This window comes from Vipera ursinii (genome assembly GCF_947247035.1).
Source record: "Vipera ursinii genome assembly, chromosome: Z".
NCBI classification, from domain to species: Eukaryota; Metazoa; Chordata; class Lepidosauria; order Squamata; family Viperidae; genus Vipera; species Vipera ursinii.
Genome location: NC_139517.1, coordinates 14,396,459 through 14,416,858, shown reverse-complemented (window position 1 = coordinate 14,416,858; position 20,400 = coordinate 14,396,459). Strand labels below are relative to the sequence as shown.

The 20,400-nt window shown below is 48.3% G+C and overlaps 1 protein-coding gene across 2 annotated transcripts in view; it reads left to right on the top strand.

The window, feature by feature from the left end:
- Nucleotides 1–19,466, top strand: part of LOC310650287 (sacsin-like) — a 28,675-nt gene extending 9,209 nt beyond the window's left edge. For both annotated transcript variants that reach the window (XM_083379137.1, XM_083379136.1), the window contains exons 6-8: nt 5,870–7,328; nt 7,954–8,042; nt 8,721–19,466. In XM_083379137.1, the coding sequence (XP_083235263.1) occupies nt 5,870–7,328; nt 7,954–8,042; nt 8,721–19,462 (12,290 nt within the window). In that variant the 3' untranslated portion in view covers nt 19,463–19,466. The remainder of the gene's footprint in view (nt 1–5,869; nt 7,329–7,953; nt 8,043–8,720) is intronic.
- The last annotated feature ends 934 nt before the right edge of the window (nt 19,467–20,400 follow it).

The following is a 20,400-nucleotide window of genomic DNA, read 5'->3' as shown; positions in this document are numbered from 1 at the left end:
GGGCCACCAGTCGGCATTCCCTGACCGGAGGCACCCTGAGGAGGCCCTCTCTGTGGGAACGCACAGGGCGGAGGGGAGTTGACGCCGGCAGCAGGTGGTCCCTGAGGTAACCCGGACCCATGCCATGTAAGGACTTAAAGATCATAACCAAGACCTTGAACCTCACCCGGAAAACAACTGGTAACCAATGCAGCTCGCGGAGCAAAGGTGTAACATGGGAGTACCGGGAAACTCCCAAGACAACTCTCGCGGCCGCATTCTGTACCAGTTGGAGCCTCCGAGTGGTCTTCAAGGGAAGCCCCATGTAGAGAGCATTACAGTAGTCAAGGCGAGAGGTCACGAGCGCATGAGTGACCGTACACAGGGCATCCCGGTCCAGATAGGGCCGCAAATGGCGCACCAGGCGAACCTGGGCGAAAGCCCCCCTAGTCACGGCCACTATATGATCTTCCAGGGTAAGCCGTGAATCTAGGAGGACTCCCAAGTTGCGAGCCCTATCCACGGGGGGTAAGAGCTCACCCCCATAGAAAGAGATGGAACATTTTGAATGTCCCGGGATGCCGGAATGCACAGCCACTCAGTCTTGTCAGGGTTGAGTTGAAGTCTGTTCCTCCCCATCCAGACCCGAACCGCCTCCAGGCAACGGGACATCACAGCGAGGGCATTACCCAGCGGTTTCATGTAGATGTTGAACAGGAGAGGCGAGAGAACCGACCCCTGAGGCACTCCACAAACGAGAGACCTAGGGGCCGATCTCTGCCCCCTTGCCAACACCGACTGCGAGCGTCCCAGGAGATAGGAGGAGAACCACTGAAGAACTGTGCCTCCCACTCCCAATCCCCTGAGACGCCGCAGCAAGATACCATGGTCGATGGTATCGAAAGCCGCCGAGAGGTCTAATAGGACTAGGACAGAGGAATATCCCCTGTCCCGAGCCCTCCAGAGATCATTCACCAGAGCGACCAATGCCGTCTCCGTGCTGTACCCGGGCCTGAAACCCGATTGGTAGGGGTCCAGATAATCCGCTTCATCCAGGACCAGAGGGAGCTGATGCGCCACCACACTCTCGACAACCTTCGCAAGAAAGCGAAGGTTGGAGACTGGACGAAAGTTGTTCAATACAGCTGGGTCCAAGGCAGGCTTCTTGAGGAGAGGTCTCACCACCGCCTCCTTCAAGACGGTGGGGAAATAACCCTCACTCAAGGAAGCAGATATAACCGCCTGGAGCCAGCCTCGTGTCCTCTCCCTAGCTGCATAAACCAGCCAGGAAGGGCACGGGTCCAACAAACATGTGGAGGAGCTCAGCCTCCCCATAATCCTGTCCACTTCATCAGGGGTCACAGAATCAAACTCTTCCCAGGTAACATTGACAAGACCGCCCGTGTCCTGATCGCCTGACTCTGCCCAGTTGGAGTCCAAACCGGTCCGAATCCGAGCGATTTTATCCGACAGATGTTGACTAAATTCCTTGGCACGACCCTGCAAGGGATCCTCCCTCACCTCCTGATTAAGAAGTGAGCGAGTCACCCTAAACAGGGCGGCCGGGCGATTATCTGCGGACGCGATGAGGGTGGAGAAGTAATTACACCTCGCCACCCTCATCGCTGCGAGATAAGACCTAATGTAGGTTCTTAACCGCAACCGGTCGGGTTCGAATCGGCTAGACCTCCAACGGCTCTCTAGGCCCCGTTTCCGACGCTTCATCTCCCGGAGCTCCGCGGAGAACCATGGAGCTCGCTGGGATCTGCGCCGGGTCAGGGGCCGCAAGGGTACAACCCGGTCAAGTGCCTCAGTGGCTGCCCTTTCCCAGGCTTCCACTAAGGCATCTGCCGAGCTGTGAGCAATGGAGGCAGGTGGGGACCCCAGCGCCGCTTGGAATCTATCGGGATCCATTAGGCGTCTGGGGCGGTACCATCTAATTGGCTCCGTACCCCCACGGCGGGGGGTGGCAAAACGGAAGACCAGCCGCAGGAGGTGATGATCGGTCCATGACAGGGGCATAATAAATGGAGAGCCCCCACCAAGATCATCCAACCACTGTCTAGATATAAAAATCAGGTCAAGGGTGTGGGCTCCCTCATGAGTTGGCTCAGAAATTACTTGCGTCAGGTCCATGGCCGTCATGGAAGCCATGAACTCCCGAGCTAACTCAGATGAACCTCCCAGGGATGGTAGATTGAAGTCTCCCAAAACTATAAGTTTGGGAAACTCAACCACCAACCCCGAGAGGATATCGAGCAGCTCGGGCAGGGCTGCCGCTGTGCGACTAGGCGAAATGTACACCAGCAGCAAGCCCAACTGCGCCCCAGAACCAAATCTCACAACGAGAGATTCACACCCGACTATCTGAGAAACGGTCTCCCGCGGACATAAGGTCTCCCTAATAGTGACCGCCACTCCCCCACCCCTGCCATGAGCTCGTGGCCGGTGTAGCACCCGGAAGCCTGGTGGGCAGAGGTCAACCAAAGGGACCCCACCCTCTGGGCCCAACCAAGTCTCCGTGATGCAAGCCAGGTCCGCATGCTCACCCTCAACTAAGTCCCTAACAAGGGGAGCTTTGTTAACCACGGACCTGGCATTCAGGTACACCAGCCGGAGCTCAGGAGGCTGCACATCCTCGCTCCCGGGACCTCGGGGAAGAAGCAGAGGGTCGGAGCGCCTCACCGCTTGCAAGTAGCGGAGACGGCCCTCCCGGTAGCAATACGGCCCCCTGTCTATCCGCCTGCTGCCATTCCCCGTCGTGGAAATTGATAATCCCACATCCCGCTCATGAGCCCCGGCGACGACACCCCTTTCTCCCCCCGTGCGGTCAGACCCAAGTCTGGCCTGAACCATGGTTGAATGGCCACCCCCCATAGCCAGACAACCCCTATCACCCACCCCGCTCCCTAACCCTATAAAAAATTTTGATAAAAAAGTGATCAGAGGCCTTCTATTAGATTTACATTGACGGCCCCTGCCCCTGCCCAGCCAACTCTCAGAGACCCAAAACTCGGGCCCGTCATCGAGGTTAAAAATGTTTAAGGAGGCGGGTCGCACCCAGGAGAGGGGGGCACCCCTGAGGGCGTACAAGTCCGTGCTAGTATATTGCCGCATGAGTCTAGAAAGTCCAGGCAGTCCAGGATAGGCATCCCTTAATTGTCCATGGGAGGATTGAACATGAAGACAGATATCTGGGTCCCCACCCAACTTCACTGCCACTCAGTTGGGTGCCCCCAGAGACAGGCCGCTCCCCGCCCTCACGACGGGATGAGACTCCGTTCCTGGGGGTGGACCAGGAATCCTCTGGGTAGGCAAACCCCATAGAGCTCCCACCTCTATGAGGTTGCGAATGGAGAAGTCCAGCCACTCTCCCACCGTGGCCGATACCCAGGTGTGTCGAAAGTCCAAAGGGAAAGGGGGGGGAGAGGAGGCAGGCAGATGGTAAAAAATATGTCCAAGGCAAAGAGGGTAGGCAGGCCAGAATAAAGGAGATAGTCTGAATCACCGGCGTCACTGCAGAAGCAGTCCGGAAATAATGCAGGAGCCCCATGTCGTCCTTGCTCTGGTAAGATAACCCCCGGTCGTCCTCTTCACCACCAAAGCGGTCCGAAGACGCCGTCGCCATACAAGGCGGCCTGAAGCAAGGATAAAGATCAACCATCGCCGCCGGGATGAATAATAGTCACCCTCTCCGCCGCCAAAACGGCCCGAGGGCGACACCACCACCGAAGTGGGCCAAGGCGGCCTGGAGCAACATGGGGGTCCCGCCGCCGGCGAAAGGGGTCAAAAGCCCAAAAAAGGCACCAAAGCCAGCAGCCGGCTCCCGCAGACGGGGCAACAGTCCCAGAAACACCGGTACAGCTAGGAACAGCCCTAAGGCAAGCTGGTGAATTCCCAAGCGTCCGGGGTATGCCACCGTCACTGTCGCCGCCAGACTCGGGCCGCCGCCACCGCCAACACCGCCGAGCGCGGCCCAAAGGATCATCGTGCAGGCTACAACCCGCGCCGGGGCCGACGCCCACGCCGTCGCTGCCATCATCGCCGCCGCCGCTCGAACAGCCTCACGGGCGTACTCCTCACTGACGGGCGTCCTCCTCGTCAACCCGAGCCAGCCCGCAAACACCAAAGTGGCCCGGACGGCCCGAAAGCAGCAGGGAGCGCCACGCCAGGTACGAGCAGCCCCGGAGAAAGTAAAAGGTAAAAACGGCAATCCGAAAAGGCGAGAAGAAGCAGCCGGAGGGCGGCAGGGCCAGCAGCCAGCAGCCGGTAGCCAACAGCCGGTAGCTCGAAAAAGACACAAGTCCAAATAGACCACTGCCGGCTTCGTCAGCCTCCACGTTGCCACTCTGCCACTCACCACGAACACCAATCCCTTCTCAGCAAGCCATAGGGCTTGTGAGGGGCTCCCAAGGGACGCCTATCAGCTGGAACTGGAGCTGGAGCTCGCGGAGCTCAGTCGAGCACGTCCGCCATAGCTTCTGAAGGCAAATCATTCCAGTGCAATCACTTGGCTTTTCTTGGGGTTCATTGCCTGGTTATCTAGTCCAGGGCTTTTCAACCTTTTCACAGATTGTACCGCTTTTAGGACATGACAATATTTGAGTACCACCAGTGCTTAGCAAGGTGTTGAAAATTTGATGACTAAAAAAAAAAGCTGGCTGGTCGGCCCTTCTTCCTGTCTCCCTCTCCTCTTCTTAGCTCTCCTTCCACAGTGTAGTAAGAATGTGCCCCCCGTCCATTCTCTGTACCCTTAAAGACACAGGAATCAAGCGCAAAGCAAGAAAGGCTCACAAAAGCCTCCCAGAATAAAGAAACACTAAACTGTTGGTTTTTTTGTTTTTGTTTTTTCTTTAAGCTTCCTTGGGGTGTCACAGTTTAAACAATGTAGCAATCAGAGCCTAAAAGGCTCCAGCAATTGTGAAAAGTGATAACTTTAAATTAAGCCTGTTTACCTACAGAGAAAACTTGCTAAAAGCCATAGACAGACTCAAGGGGGTAAAACTAATTACATTTGTTTAAAGGAATGAAACCTATGGAAGCCAACACTTTGGACTCATTGCTAGACTTTGTGAAACAGACTAAAATAGTCCAATAACCAAAGCACACAAATTGAGCTTCTGAATTACAAAACGCTGTAAAAACTACATAAAAATCCTTATGGTAATCCATTCAAGCTTCCAGCTGACCAGGAACCCACTGGCTTCCAAAATAAGCCAACCTTCTTTCTGACATGCTCGTCTCCTGGCTTTTCATTTCATCAGTGCTGATTGCATTCTCCTGGCTGGAGAAAACGAACCAGGACCCTTTTCTTCCAGCAACAGCTGCTGCTTCTTCCCTATCTCTTTTTTCTCCCTGCCTGCTGAGCTCTCCTTCCACAGCTTCTTCTCTTCCCTGTCTTTTTCCCTGTTTTTTTTTCCTTTCCCACCAAAACATATCCTCTCCTCCCTCCCCCATTTTTCTTCAGTTCACCTTCAGCTCCGCGCTGCTTCCAGAAGTGCCAATCAGCTGGAGCTCTGCCTGCACTCCTGGAGCTTCTGCCGAGCCCAGACAATCCTGCAGCTCCAGCTGACTCTCCCTGAGGCTTGCGTCGCTCAGCTCATTCCCCTCCCCCACTACATTTGTCTAGGAGGGCCGCATATCAATTGCCACATGCCAAAGTACCACTGGTGGTAGGCGTTCCATCGGTTGAAAAGCACTGATCTAGTCTACATTAATATTTCCTGGTGGTCCAAGTATTAAGCAGGTACAACACTGTCAAGAACCAAGATAAAATAATGCAGTGGCTACTACTGACTTATATGTACTGAAATAAGAAAGGAGGAAAGTAATTGAAGTAGGAGTGTTCACTGCATGTTTGTGAAGCTAAATTTTCCTTCTCATCCTTCAGATTTTCCATCAATTCTCTCTGGTGAATTTTTGGGAGTGCTGGACACGCAGCAAACAGCACTTGAGGAAGGAGGTCAGCTGTGGAGTATAGAGGAATGGGAGGAGGCATCGGATCAATTCCAACCATTCTGGGCAACACTGGACTCCCTTGGTAAACCCTGCCCAGCAGTCAAGGGCTACTTCCCTGGCACCCTCTTTCGCTTTCCTATTCGGCAGAGCCCCTCCAAGATCTCAGACAACATCTACAGTGCACAACGGGTGCAGGAACTGCTGCGCTCATTCTTAAATGATGCCCCCATTAGTTTGCTGTTTCTCAGGAACATCCAGAAACTGACTCTGGGCATTGTTGGTTCTAGTGGCTCCATCTGTGAGCTGCTGAAGGCTGATGTGTCAACTCGTCCATATTGTGAGTCAAATGCTGTTCAAGACGTGCAAAAACCAACCAAAGCATCTCTGAGCCAGGGAAGAAACAGAAGTATCTCAGAAATATTTGCTGATTACAATCTTGGTGCCACACTGGAGACCAATGGCTGCATCAAAACTCTTGCTTTACAAGGTACTGGGGTTGCTAAAGCCGCCAGCTGTGAGTGGCTCATATTGTCAGCAGAAGCAAAACAAAATGCTCTCCCAGGTTTGTGGGACCTGGCTGAGAAGGTGAGATCCACACCAGCATTATCCTTGGCCTACTGTTTGCAGGACAGATGCGCCGGCCGCCTTAGCTGTGTCTTGCCTCTCCCAGCCACTGAGGAAAATGTCACTGGATTGCCACTGCACATCAGTGCTCCCTTTCAACTCACCGATGACCGGAGGCATGTGCAGTGGTCTGAAGAGGGGTCCCAGGCACGGGGGGCTGAGGGCCGTTGGAACCACTTACTTATGGAGGAGGTACTGCCTGTTGCTTATTGCCAAATGGTGGTGCTGGCCTCCTCCTGTCCTGGTGACCCATATGGGGCATGGCCAGACCCAACTCATAGCCAACAACTCCGGTACAAGCCTCTAGTAACTGAAATATGCCAGAGGTTAAGGGACATGAAACTCTTGGTGAGGGTTGGAGAGGGGAACCCTCGCTTGCTCCATCCATCTGAAGCCATCCTTTTGCCAAAGCCAGTCTTGGATAAGCCCATAGGCCCAGTGCTGGAGAAGGCCCTCCTTTTGGCAGGATCACCGCTGGCAGCAGCCCCTCCTCACGTGCGTCAAGCCTTGGTATTGGGTGCAAAAGATGGGACAGTAGTGCAGGAAGCCACAGCCAAGTTTGTGGGAAGGGCTCTGCAACGTGCTGCTGCCAACATCTGGAATTGGCTCACAGAATCTGAGAAAAAGTTGTTACTGGAATATTTGGTTGAAGATGGATGTTACCTGGAACTGAAGGATCTGCCCCTACTTCCAACAGCTAATGGGCACTACACCTGCTTTGGAGATGCTGGAGAGACCGTTTTTGTTGAGAATCCTGACTTTCCCAGGTGAGCAGCCTCCCTCCACACCACCCCCACCCCAAATAGTCTAATTCTGTCTTCCCTTTCTTCCTCCTTCAACATACTATACCTCCTGTTTTGAATTTAGTCACCCTTGAACATCTGTTAAGGTAGAAATTCAAAATGCTTTAAGGATAAAGGGAAGCAGAACTTTACTGATTTGTTCCAGAACAGCTGAAGGTCAGTGTCAAGAGATGCATTTAGAGATGTCACACTCTAAATCTTGGACTGAACATACCTTTATTTCCTAAGACGTCTTATGTTCTAGGCAAAGAAAATTAAATGGAAAGCTGCATCACTTTGTATTTTGCCAGATAGACCAGGTAGCATACTAAAAAGGTAAGAATGGTAGCTGACTTGTAGAAAACGGAAAAAGCACTTGTTTATTTAGAAAAAGATGAAAGATACTATTCAAAGTAACAGACATCATCCAGGGAGATGGCAGCAAGAGCGTGAAGGATTAAGCTTGCCAATTTGGTAAATAAAGCAGATTGCCTTAATATTTGATGAGCCTGTGTAGTATTTACAAACCTTAAAATATATAGAGTAAGATCCATTTTCTTGACCTTCTTGGTAGTTTGTAGTTTATGGAACTTTTCTCTTGGTTTTGTAGAATTCTTTTGCCTGGTTTGGCCAACCAGTTTCTTCCCAAAGATCTAACTCCTGTGTTGCTGAACCATTTGGAGGCAATTGCCAAAAAAGGTAAGTTGTTAATGTCCCATATGCGAACCCCTAGGTAGTGTAATAGGCTGTGAGAATAACCTTGAGGAACAGAAAGAAGAGCCACAACTAAAACAGTAGCGCTGTCTTGAGTTGTGGCTCTCCTTCATGTTCCTCAAGGTAATTGTTCCATCCCATTAGAGTGGCTGGGTGCAGCCTTATCCAGTTGACTGCATCTCCCACCATCTCAGTGGGATATTGGTTGCAGAGGATGGAATTATTTGGATCTGCCTGAAGGACAATATGATCGGGTCTTAGCATGTCCATGTAGACACATAGCAGCCAGATGCCCTCTGAGAACAGACTAGAAGAAGGGACAGTGAGCTTTTCCATATTGCAATTGCTACTGAATGGTGGGGGGATGGAAGGATTAGTTCCGAAGAACTAACTAACTAACTAACTAACCAACCAACCAGTCAGAACTAACTCTAATGCCAGAACGAATCCTTCCATCCCCCCACCATCCAGTTAGAGCTGATGAAGCTTCTTGGATGAGAAGCAAAACTTTTTCCTCAAAGAAAAGAATGAAGTGTAGTTGCCTTTTGAAAAAGCACCTTTGAGATAACCATGACCTTAGATGACTGAGAATCTCCAAAGATGTTCCTCCAACAGAGATGCACAAACATTGGTACTTGATCCTTGTGTCTTTCCTGTCTCTAGGGTTATTCAAAAATCTGGTCTCCTTGAATCAAGCCATCATTGAGAAGAATCTTCCTAGAGCTCTCCCGAGAGATTGGGTGAGCAGCAAATCTGTTCCTGTTATTTGGAGTCCCAGTGCGTATCCTGGCGAGCCTCCCCTTGAGTGGATTTCTGCTTTCTGGACTTTCCTGACACACTGTGCTTCTTCCCTGGAACCCTTCGAAGGATGCCCGATGATACCACTGACTCCTCTGCACAATTCTCTCAATGGCATTCAGTTGGCTCGGCTTTTGCCTCAACCCACCCTCATGTTCCAGAGGCGTAATGGGCAATGCTTGCCAGATGCAGTGGCTAAAATTTTGCAAGTGTTGGGCTGCACCGTGATCCAGAACTGGGACTCCAGTTGGTCCCACCATGAACTGAAAGAATATGTTCTAGAACCCACACCTAGCAATGTCCTGCAAGCTTTTGTCCATCTGGGGGTAGCAAATGTAACAGACCACCTGACATTGTTGTCCACCTGCCAGATTGAAAGTTTGAGTGCTTTTCTCTCTACGGCTGTTTCATTCTCTCAAAAAGATATCGGAGTCCTCACTAAATTGCCACTCTTCTTCAAGATGCCTTCTCTTCTTCCACCTTCCAAGTCAGCCTTGGTATCAGCCCAGGATTATTTGGCTTTAGAAAAGACTTTGGTTCCACCAGTGCCTACAAATCTCTTGACTCCGGAGCCTGTGCTCTTGTGTCGCAATGAAGCTGAACGAAGCTTGCTCTTCAAAATCCGTGGAAAGCTTCTGGGGACGCCGGATCTGTGCCTGCTGTGTGTCCGAGCAATGAAGAAGGGGTCCTATGCCAATCGGGCTGAGGATGCCAAGCAATTCATGTTGTGGTTACTGCACAATGGAGACACACTCTTTAGCCAGAGCCGAGAATTACAAGCTTTGTGCTGCGATCTTCCATTTGTGGATTGCGGATCAACAGAATTGCTCCGTCCCTGTCATCTCTACGATCCGGAGAACCGCACATTGCTGGCTTTATTAAGACCGAGCCACTTTCCCAAAGGGCCCTTTCAGGAGCAAGCAGTGCTGCGAACGCTTCGTACGCTGGGTCTGAAATCAGATCTTAGTGCTGTCTCTCCAGCAGATGCAATAACCGCTGCAAGAGAAGTGAATGTAAGTGAAACAGCAACTGCCAAGGCCAAGTCACAAGCCCTTATCCGGGTTTGCAATGAGAGTCCTCTACTGTCCCGCTTATCTCCTGAGATGCTGAATCAGCTGAGGTCCCTGCCTTGGGTCCCTGCCGTCAATTCTTCTAAGCTTGGGCCAGCTGGAGTCTTCCTAGCACCTGAATCAATTCGTTCAGAGAGGTATGCAAGTCTTGTAGGACAGGTCATGGGACTGACAAATGCTTTTGGGGCCCCCGCTGCAGAAAAACTGGGCCTGGAACGCTTACCACCTCCAGAAAAGGTGATGGAAAACTTAGCTGACCTGGTAGAAGCCTATTGCTCTAAAGAGACACCCCTGTTAACTGCAAAGTTGTGTAGCATCTATCAACACATGCAACAGCATCTCTTCCATTTCCAGCATCCCCCCACGTACACTTCAGTTTGGAATGGGAAGGGCTTCTCGTGGCCAACAGACGTGGTACTGTCCTTTCCTAATGATTTGGACTTTGCACTCCTAATGCCACGAGTTCCTCCAGATTTCCAAGAGTACAGGCAGCTTTTTGCAGAATGGGGTGTCCAGCAGTCACCCACTGAGAAAGATATAGACCAGGCTCTTCGTAAGCTGGCAAAACAAATTAATGCCAGACCAAACGGGGGTACGCAGGCTGAACTACTCCTCTTTGTAGCTGCCTTGGACTGGCTTACCAATCAAGATTACCATGGGGAAGAGGAAATGCTTATACCGGTGCAGATCATAGGTTTGGTTGGTTTTGCTCTTCGCCCTGCCAGTTCAGCACTGTATTGTGACATGGATCGTGCCCGTCTTGCTGATTTGGATGGAGACCTACCCAGTTTGGTGCATGAAGCGGTTTCTTCTGCCACAGCTGCTTTCTTTGGGGTGGAGATGGTGAGTACCAAGTTGTCAGGCTTAGAACTGTTTGAGGCTTGGGGGCCTTCAGAGCCCATCACTCTCCGGATCCGTAACATCCTTCGGGAGTACAGCCAGGATGCTGACGTGTTTCAGGAACTGCTGCAGAATGCCGAGGATGCCGGTGCTCAGACTTGCCGATTCTTAATAGACCACCGGCAACATGACGCTACTAAAGGACTTCTGGATCCTGGCATGGCTACTTGCCAAGGCCCAGCCCTTTGGGCCCAGAATGATGCGCTGTTTACCGAGGCAGATTTCTCCAACATTACCCAACTAGGTGCAGCCACCAAGGAGCACCAGGAGGACAAGATCGGTCGCTTTGGCCTAGGTTTCTGCACTGTCTACCATATGACTGATGTGCCTTTCCTTCTCAGTGGTCAGACCGTCCTCATCTTTGATCCCAATATCACCCATCTCCAAAAACATATCCGTGGTTCAGCCCGACCGGGCATCCGTTTGAATTTGACCTCCACAGTCGCCGCTTCCTTTCCAGAGCAATTTTGGCCTTTCAGAGGGATTCTTGGATGTCGAATTGGGGAGAAATACCAAGGCACACTGATCCGTTTGCCTTTCCGCACTGAACAGGAGGCCAAAGAATCTCAGATCTGCCCTGAGCCGTTTGGACCCAGCCGGATCAAAGGACTAGAAACTGGTTTCCAGGAGATGTCCCAGTACCTGCTGATTTTCCTAAATAAAGTGCAGGAGGTGTCACTCTCCTACCTTGCACAGGGTTCCAGTTGTCCAGAAGTTGTGCAGCCACTGGCGACAGTAAGCAGAGAAGTACTGAATGAGATGGGCGTTCCCCTTATACGATTGAGAACAACGTGGCAGTCAGCTGTGAATATCCACCATTTTCTGCTCCATTCATGCTCAGCTGATGGGGAAGCTGAGGAACTGTTCAGAAAGGGAAGAAAAAGGGGTATCCATTTCTTGCCTCCTTCTGCTAGGGTAGCCTTACCACTCCGGCCTAGTACCACCGTTGGGCGATGGCTCCCGGATATAAGTGGTTTTAAAGGCCGTGTCTTTTGCTTCTTACCTCTTCCCATCGAATCAGGTCTCCCACTGCATCTCACAGCTCCCTTTGCCGTGCTTAGTAATCGTAAAGGACTCTGGGATACCACAGAAAAGGGTCAGTGGAATATAGCACTGCTACGAGATTCAGTGACAGCTGCATGGCTTGGGGCACTAACTCAACTCCGAGACATGTACAAACAAGATCTGCTGGAGGACTACGAGTATTATGATTTTTGGCCTGATATACACAGTATCAAGTACCCTTTCACTGAAGCAGCCAAAGCCTTCTATCTAGCACTAATCGATGGAGTAAATGGGGAGCAGCCAGTTCTCTTCTCTGATGGACAAAAATGGCGCCCGCTTAATCATGCTTGCATTTTGGATGATGATATCATTCGCGAGACGCAACTGAGGTCTGTAGCGGTGAGAGCCTTCTCGTTACTCTTACCAGAACCACAGATTGCAGTTTCTCTTCCAGAGAAGGTTAAATTGAGCTTTAAAACCTGGACCCCGAGAAACAGCTCAGTGCTAAACACTTATAATTGGGCACGGTTCCTTCAGGAGCTTGTTTTACCCAACCTTGCTAAGCTTGCAGTGCCTGATCGTAATGCCCTGATTCTTCGTGCCCTAGATATGAATGATGCCAGGGTGAATGAGTGCCTGAAATCCCTGCCTTGCATTCCTGCTACTCCAAATGAAAAGCTGAAAACCATTAAAGAACTTGTACACCCAAAGGGCCGTGTCGCACCTCTCTACTGTCCTGAAGATGGCTGCTTTCCTATGGGTGAAGAATTTCTGAAGCCAGAGAGGCTGTTGCGCTTGGAACATCTTGGCATGAGCAAAGATTGGGTGGAAATGGAAGAATTGATAAGCCGAGCCCGAACTGTGGAGGCTTTGTGGCATCAGAACCCCGACAAAGCATGCCAGAGAGTCTGCTGTATCTTGGATCTCCTTGATGGCCATCTCCAGGAAAGTTCCAGAAATACTACCCAGGTTTTGTTTAGGGATATTCCCTTTTTACCGGCAGTGCTTCCTGGGAATATGCGTAAAATCTGCTGCCCCGGTGAGATTTACTACCACAAGCTGAATTCCTTGGTACATTTGATTGAACCAATCCTGGACAAGAAAGCCCTTGGGGGAAACTCCAAGCTCTCTGAGGAGATAATGGAATTCCTGGGAGTCAAATGCAAACTATCTGCAACTACAGTGCTAAAGCAACTGGAGACAGCGTCCTTTTGTTCCAATGCCCTCCCCCCAAAAAAGTTGGCTAAGATGGCACAAAATTGCTATGCTTTTCTCAATGAAGTAGTCCAGAACAATCAAGGTAGGGTGGAGGTAGCTCAAAAGGCACAGACGTTCCCCTTCATCCTGGTCAGTGTTGGCTTTGTGCCAGTGTGTAAAGTGTCTCACAATCTGGCTTTCGACGCTATTCCATATCTCTTCAAATTGCCTGAGGAGTACTGGCAACAAAAGGATCTGTGGAATTGTATCGGTGTACGTGATGTATTTACTTTGGATGATTATGCTTCTGTCCTGGAAACCCTGGCTAAGGATGCAGCTGGACGGCCACTTTCTGTAAAGCAACTAGAAATTGTACTTAGGTTAATCACTGCAGGGCTTGCTGGAGTTTTGCTAGAAGATCAACAACTGGATTCTTATTTGTCCCAGAAAATGTTTTTCCCAGACCAGGACAAAGTCCTACGACAATTGCCTAAGCTGCTTTTTGATGATACTCCATGGCTCCCACGTGAGAGCGGAACACCATTCTGCCATAGTATGATTCCACGAGAAATTGCTGTGCGCTGCGGCATATCGACCAAAAAGCACCATATACTGTCCAAGAGACGGATCGAGAAACTTTCTCTTTGGGGCACAGATTTTGGAGCTAAGGAGGATTCGTGTACCCGCCTGTCTAACATCCTTCAGGAATATCCCTCTTCACAGGATGTGCTGAAAGAGCTGCTGCAGAACGCTGACGATGCTGGTGCGAGTGTCATCCATTTCCTTTGGGATCGCCGTCAGCATCCAACAGAGCGTGTTTTCAGTGATGAATGGAAGTCTCTTCAAGGTCCAGCCCTCTGCATTTATAACAACCGGACCTTCCAAATGAGCGATATTGAGGGGATCCAGCGCTTAGGCTATGGTGGCAAAAAAGGAAGGCGGGATGCTATAGGAAAATACGGTCTGGGATTCAACACTGTTTACCATTTGACAGATTGCCCTGCATTTGTCACAGGGGATAGAACATTATGTGTCTTTGACCCCACATTGCGTTATCTCCCAGAGTCTGATGAGGTCTCACCTGGCGCAAAATACAACCTCACAAAAGATTTCAGAGAGGCCTTTTTGAATGTTTATGACACCTTTTTGTCTGATGTGTTTAAGTTGGAACAGGGCACACTTTTCCGGTTGCCCCTGCGTACTCCTGCAGGGGCGGCCTCCTCTCCCATTTGTCAGAAATCTGTGTCTGAGATAGATATGGAGAATATGTTGGAAGCTCTTAAAGAAGATGCAGAATGCCTCATGATGTTCCTCAATCACATTCGCACTGTAATTTTCTCTGTTATGGGTGAGGAAGACAGGAAACCCAAAGAATTGTTGCGGGTTGAAACTGAAGGAGGGGAGCCTGGAAGGCTCGAGTACCAGAAACATCTGCAGCAGGCAGCTGCAGCAGGAGGCCTGGAGATGAGCAAACCAGCAACCGTCTTCTACAAAATGAAGATCGGCACTAATCTCTTGCATGATCCCAGCATCTGGTGGGTTGGAAGGCAAATTGGAATGGACAGCACAGAGACCATAGAGGGCATGCTACTGCCCTATGGTGGTGTGGCTGTTTGTCTTAATAGACAAGTGTGTGGGAGGGCTTTCTGTACATTGCCCCTGCCAGGAAGGACAGGCCTTCCCATCCATGTCAATGGGAACTTTGCAGTGGATTCGGCTCGGCGTGACTTGCGCAAGGATAGCGGTGAAGGGGATGTCAATTCAACCTGGAATAGGTTACTCATGCAATATCTGCTGGCCCCTTTATATGGCCAGTTACTTAAAAACCTGTGCCAGACACTGGGGAGTGAACCCCTGAAATTCCATACTCTGCAGAAATGCCATGATCATCTTGCTCAGAAGTATTTGCAATATTTCCCAATTGTGACCAAAGATGTATCTCCTGTTTGGCAGCAGTTAGTGATCCATCTGTATAAACTGATGCATGAGGACCAGCTCCCATTGTTGCCAGTTTATCAGAAAAATGTCAATTACAAAAATGCCCGTAGAATTGAAACAATAAGTGTGTGTTGGAGTGCACCTAAAGAAGAGGATTCCACCAGAGGCCCCTATTTCCTGAAGAATACAATAGAGGATGAAATTCTTGAGCGCACTCTTCAGGAGCTGGGTATGAGGTTGGTCCCTGCCTTTCAACAGTTACAAGACATACATGAGCAATTTGTCATGGCGGAAATTGATGTAGTGACTCTCGATTCTCCTTCCCTCTGTAATTTTTTGAAAAGTCTGCTCAACTTCTTACCATGCTCACTAAATCAAACCCCTGTGAAGAATCGTTCCAATTGGCTTGCTCTCCTAACCTCCTCTCTCAGTGGACTGTGTTCTGATGACGTGAATTGCGTGGAAGGACTTCCATTACTGTTGACCAATGATAACGTGCTGAGATGTTTCAGCCAACAAGAACCTGTTTATCAGAAAAGCAGTGCTTCTGAGCTTTTCCCACATCGTCAGCATTGTTTTTCTTCCTTTGCAGATTACAATCTAAATCAGCTTCTATTAGAAATGGAATTCCTGAAGAAGTTTACATTAGATGAATCTGTGGCTTATATACAAGAGATGTTGACACTGGACAGCTGGGGCAACGATAAGCAACGCAAGAAGAGCTGGTTAGGGGAAGTGTGGAAGTTCTTTGAAAGTCAAATCTGTGTGACACAGAATAAGGAAAAAAGGAACGAGCTATTTGCAAAGTTCATTTCCCTCTTCAAACGATGCTCTCTGCTCCCTGTCTATGGTTCCAGTGAGTTGATTCCTCTTGAATCCCTTGGTACGTTGATACCTAATAACTTAAGCCCAGTTTGTGAAATTCTTAATAAGCTGGGCTTTGCCAAATTAGATAAATCCCTGTTGCCTCCAGAGTTGACTGAATACTGCATCAATCCAGAGTTGCTAAACATTGAAGACCCTATAGTAGTGCTGGAGCAACTGTCTACCCACCGTAGCCTACGCTGGAAAGAACTCAAATCCTGGGATTATGATTCACTCTTGAGGTTTCTCTGTAAGGAACTTAAAGTGATAAGTAATCTAGGATTATTAGCAAAACTGAAAGCTTTGCCTGTCTTTGACACATATCAAGAAAAATACGTATCACTAGTTTCATATGATAAGGTCTATCGTCTAGTATCCAAAAATCCAAAACTCTGTGAGAACTTTCTGGAATTTTATGAAATGGATGCAAGGACTGTTTTACTCAGGGACACCTATTGGAATCAAAGGTTGAGCAAGTGCTTTGGTATTGGAGAAATGAATGATTTGCAACAATTTATGCTACTTTTGCCAAGGATACCCAGTTTTCCTGAGGCCAAAGTACTGGAAGCCTTAAAGTTACTCTTCATGATCAAGTTACACTATGATGAAGAGTATGAGACCCAGAAAGCAGTTGTGGTGTCAACATTCAAGTCCTTTGCCTTCATTCGGGATGAGGAAAATGTGCTGCGTCTTGTGTCATACTTCTATCAGGATGATACAATTTTTCAAGAGTTGGGATTGAGCTCTCGATTTGTACCAGAGAAATTCTATGCTTCAATGTGTCCAATCAAAAAGTGGGAAGTGAACCTGTTTTTATTGGATGTGGGTTTGCAGGAGGTGATTTCTGAGGAAGATTTTTTGAAATGTGCTACCCAGGTTGAACGAGAGGCATTCAGCAGCGGTTCCACTTCTGAAAATGTCCGAGGAAAAAGTAAAGCACTCTTGAAATATCTGTTTTCCAGAGCAAAAGATGAACTGTCTAATTCCTTCCTGGCAATTTTGTCCAAGATCCGTTTCCTTGTACCGCGTCGCCTCCCTGATGAACTGTGTAGCCTTCATTTGCCATACGCCCCTTGCAGAGATCCAGTGGCACCCCGAGGTTCTTTGTACTGTTCAAACAACCCTGTACTCTTTTGGACTTCAGCTGTTGCTTTCTCTTTTAATGACTATGTTGGGAAAGAAGGTAGGGATCTTTTAGAAAAACTTGGAGTGATATGCACAGTACCTACCAAAGTGGTCTTGGAAAATCTGGGTAATGTCTGTCAAGTAACCTGTGATACCCTAGGAAATAAGAAAACTCGGGCAGAAGTTCTAAAATGCATGTACAAATTCCTGTCAGAACAGGAAGAGATAGATGTGAATTCCCTTAAAGGCCTTCCTGTGATACTGACAGATGATAATGAAGTAGCTGAGGCAGAAAATGTGGTGGTCCACTTGCAGCACTCAAATGACTTTCGACCATACCTCTACATGCTGCCATCCAAGTTAGGGGTTTATATAGATATCTTTGAAAAGTTTGGAGTGCAGACTGAGGCAACCATCTATCATTATGCCAGTGTTCTGGCCAGGATCCAAGAAGAGACTGCAGGATGGATGAAACTGCAACCCAATCTTACTAAAGCAGTGCTCAGGGCTACTCAGTTCCTCTTCCATCTATTGGAAGAAGCAAAGGAGCCAGTGGATTTCTCAAAGCTGCAAGAACTTTATCTCCCTTGCATTGATGGGAAGCTATATCCATCAAACACTTTAGTATTTAGTTTCTACCAATCTGGTCAAGAACCCCTTGCTTTGAAAAACACACTTCACTTTCTGGTTGATCTCTCTGAATGTTCCATATCAGCGGACAAGTATAAGCAGTGGAAACTTCTGCGCTTGCTACCTGAAAATCTCCGCCCCAAGTATTTCAATAACATTGTTGAAGAACAACTAGAAGAGTCCTCTCTGAAACTGTGCATGTATCGGGAACACTGTGAGTTTCAGAACAATCTCAAAGAACTTCTGGTTTCTCTTGATTTCCGGAATGCGCTGATTGCACTACTGAAATGGCAGAGTAAAACAGAGGAGATAGACGACATGAATGACGGACTCTTCTCTCCAGATCAGCTAGAAGTGGTATGCTGTGAAAAGCTCTGCATTGTAATGGTCTACAACCTGCAAGTTTTAGAGGAAACTGAACGTGTCAAGACAGTGCATGTCGCAAGAATGTCAGATGAAGAGACAAAGATTTACCTCACTCACCAGGAAAGCATGAGTTGCCAAGAGGGAATACATATTTTCTCAACTCTAGCCATTGAGGTTAATAAGCTTTTGGGAGAAAAACTTCAGCCAGGAGCTATGGGGATCCTCATGGAGATTTTAGCTTGCGAGAGACCTAAAGATATTGCTGAAGTCCTAGAGAAACGTGCAGTGCCCCTGTATCAGCAGGCAATCCGAAATGCTTATGACCTTCCTCCTCCAGGAGAAGACATCCCTGAGGAATGGTATGACAGTCTGGATATGAGCATTCTGCATACCTTTATGAAAGGAGATTATGTGGGCTATCTGGATTCTTCCCAGCCCAAGGAGCATTACCTGTATGCTGTTGTCCTTGAAGTACTTGAGTCACAGAAGAATGGTGCTGGTCAAATACTCACATATCGTATTGACTTGGGAGGAGGTCGGCAAGAAGAAGTGACTGCTTATGACTTGTACCATTTCAAGAGAAATAAGCCAGTTTCCGATTCAAATAAACTGGTAGTGCTGCCCACAGGTCCCGCTGATGCTGCCCAAGTGGTAAGACCAGATATTAATGAGTATTGGCACCACCGGCCACTGAGCGAGGTGAAGAAAGAGATAGATGCGTGCCTAGCTCAAGTTTGGAGACTTTCAGAAGAGGAGAAGAAGAAAGCCCTTAGAAGATTGTATCTGTGTTACCACCCAGATAAAAATCTTGGCCAGGAAGATTCTGCTAATGAACTCTTCAAGTATCTTAAAGAAAAGATCAAGGAGATGGAGAAGGGAATGAGGTCAAATGGCTCCTGTGGAGGATCCAAAAGTAGCAATTCCTATCACAGAAACTTCTCAGACTGTTGGAGTGAATGGGATCGGCAAGCTCATCAGCATCAACAGAGGCACTATGAATTTACCAGAGGTGGTGGTGGTGGAGGAGGAGGCGGCGGCGGCAGTTACAATTTCTGGTCATACCATCGATGTGGACCAAACTCTTCAAGATCACAACCAAATCACTGTTTCCTGGAGGCAAAGCGTTGGCTCCGGCAAGCAGAATGTGATCTGCAGGTAGCAGCCAGAAATGTTGGGAATGGCAGCACTGAATGGCTGCTGTATATGACTTTCCGGGCTATGGAGAAGACTCTGACAGCAGTTGAGTACAACCAGGGAGGTAGCTTTGAGAGGAATCTCTCTCTTGCAAAGCTGGCTGATAAGGCAGCATCTTATGGATGTGAGCTGGCTAAGCTTCCTGAGCAGATAGATGTGCTCAGGGAACACGGTGTGGATGACAAGATAACACAGTATCCCAAATATCACACTTCACCCACCATTCCTAATGAGGCCTTTTCTGCCTGCAAAGAGCAGGATGTGCTATTGTCAGCTTGGGAGATCTTAAACGTGGTAAAGAGATGGCTTGGCCTCTAAACAACCCCCCCCCCCAATAAATATTAGAAGCTGGGAGAGACCATTGTATATATAATGCAGCAGTACCTGTAAAGACATTTTGCAGAGAGTTTTAAAATGAGAAAGGTTGTTCTCTAGGAAAAAAGTAGCCTCACATTATCATTCTTTGCAGATGATAAAATAATAGGGTGTCTATGAAAACAGTATGCATATTCTTTAATATAGACATTCCAATTGTTTTTTGTCTTTTAATAAGTTGATTTAATAAACTTGGCTTTCTTAAATAACCAAAGAATTGATTATATATTTATGGAGGGGGGAAAGGGAATTATTATAGCCATATGTTCCCTCATAGAGATTTCATTTCCTCTTTATCTCTGTATTTGAGTCTTCTATAAGATCAACCACCAGTTCCCCCGAATACCCAATAACTACCATAGAAGTACGGTAATGGTGTTTTTCCCAATGGATGTGCTTACTGAAATTGTCGTGACTGAGTATGTGCCATCAAGTTGGTGTTGATTCTTCATGTCAAAATACATTTTTCCCATGATGTGTCCCACATCTGGTCCTTCAGGTTTTGCAGTGGTGCACCACTGCCACTGGTTGCTGCTGATTGTTCAGTGGTTATAAGTTGAGGACTAGCTATACTGAAATGTCTTATATTTTGGTTCCCTATTTACAGGGGATGTGTGTACTGTACATATTTTTATATACATACAGAAAGGTCATCTGTAGTTTATTGCACATCTTGACCAGTGTAGAATTTTTATTTCAGGATCAGAATCACATACTCTTGCATGAGAGTGTCAACCATTTTGGATCAACTACAGTTAAAAGGTGTAATCCTGTTTGGCCCAATTGGAGATTACTCTAGTTTTGCAATTGGGACTTTGAGAGGTGAATAAAAATACAGAATCCAGGTTTCTGATTTCTTGTGAAAATAGCAATTAGTACTG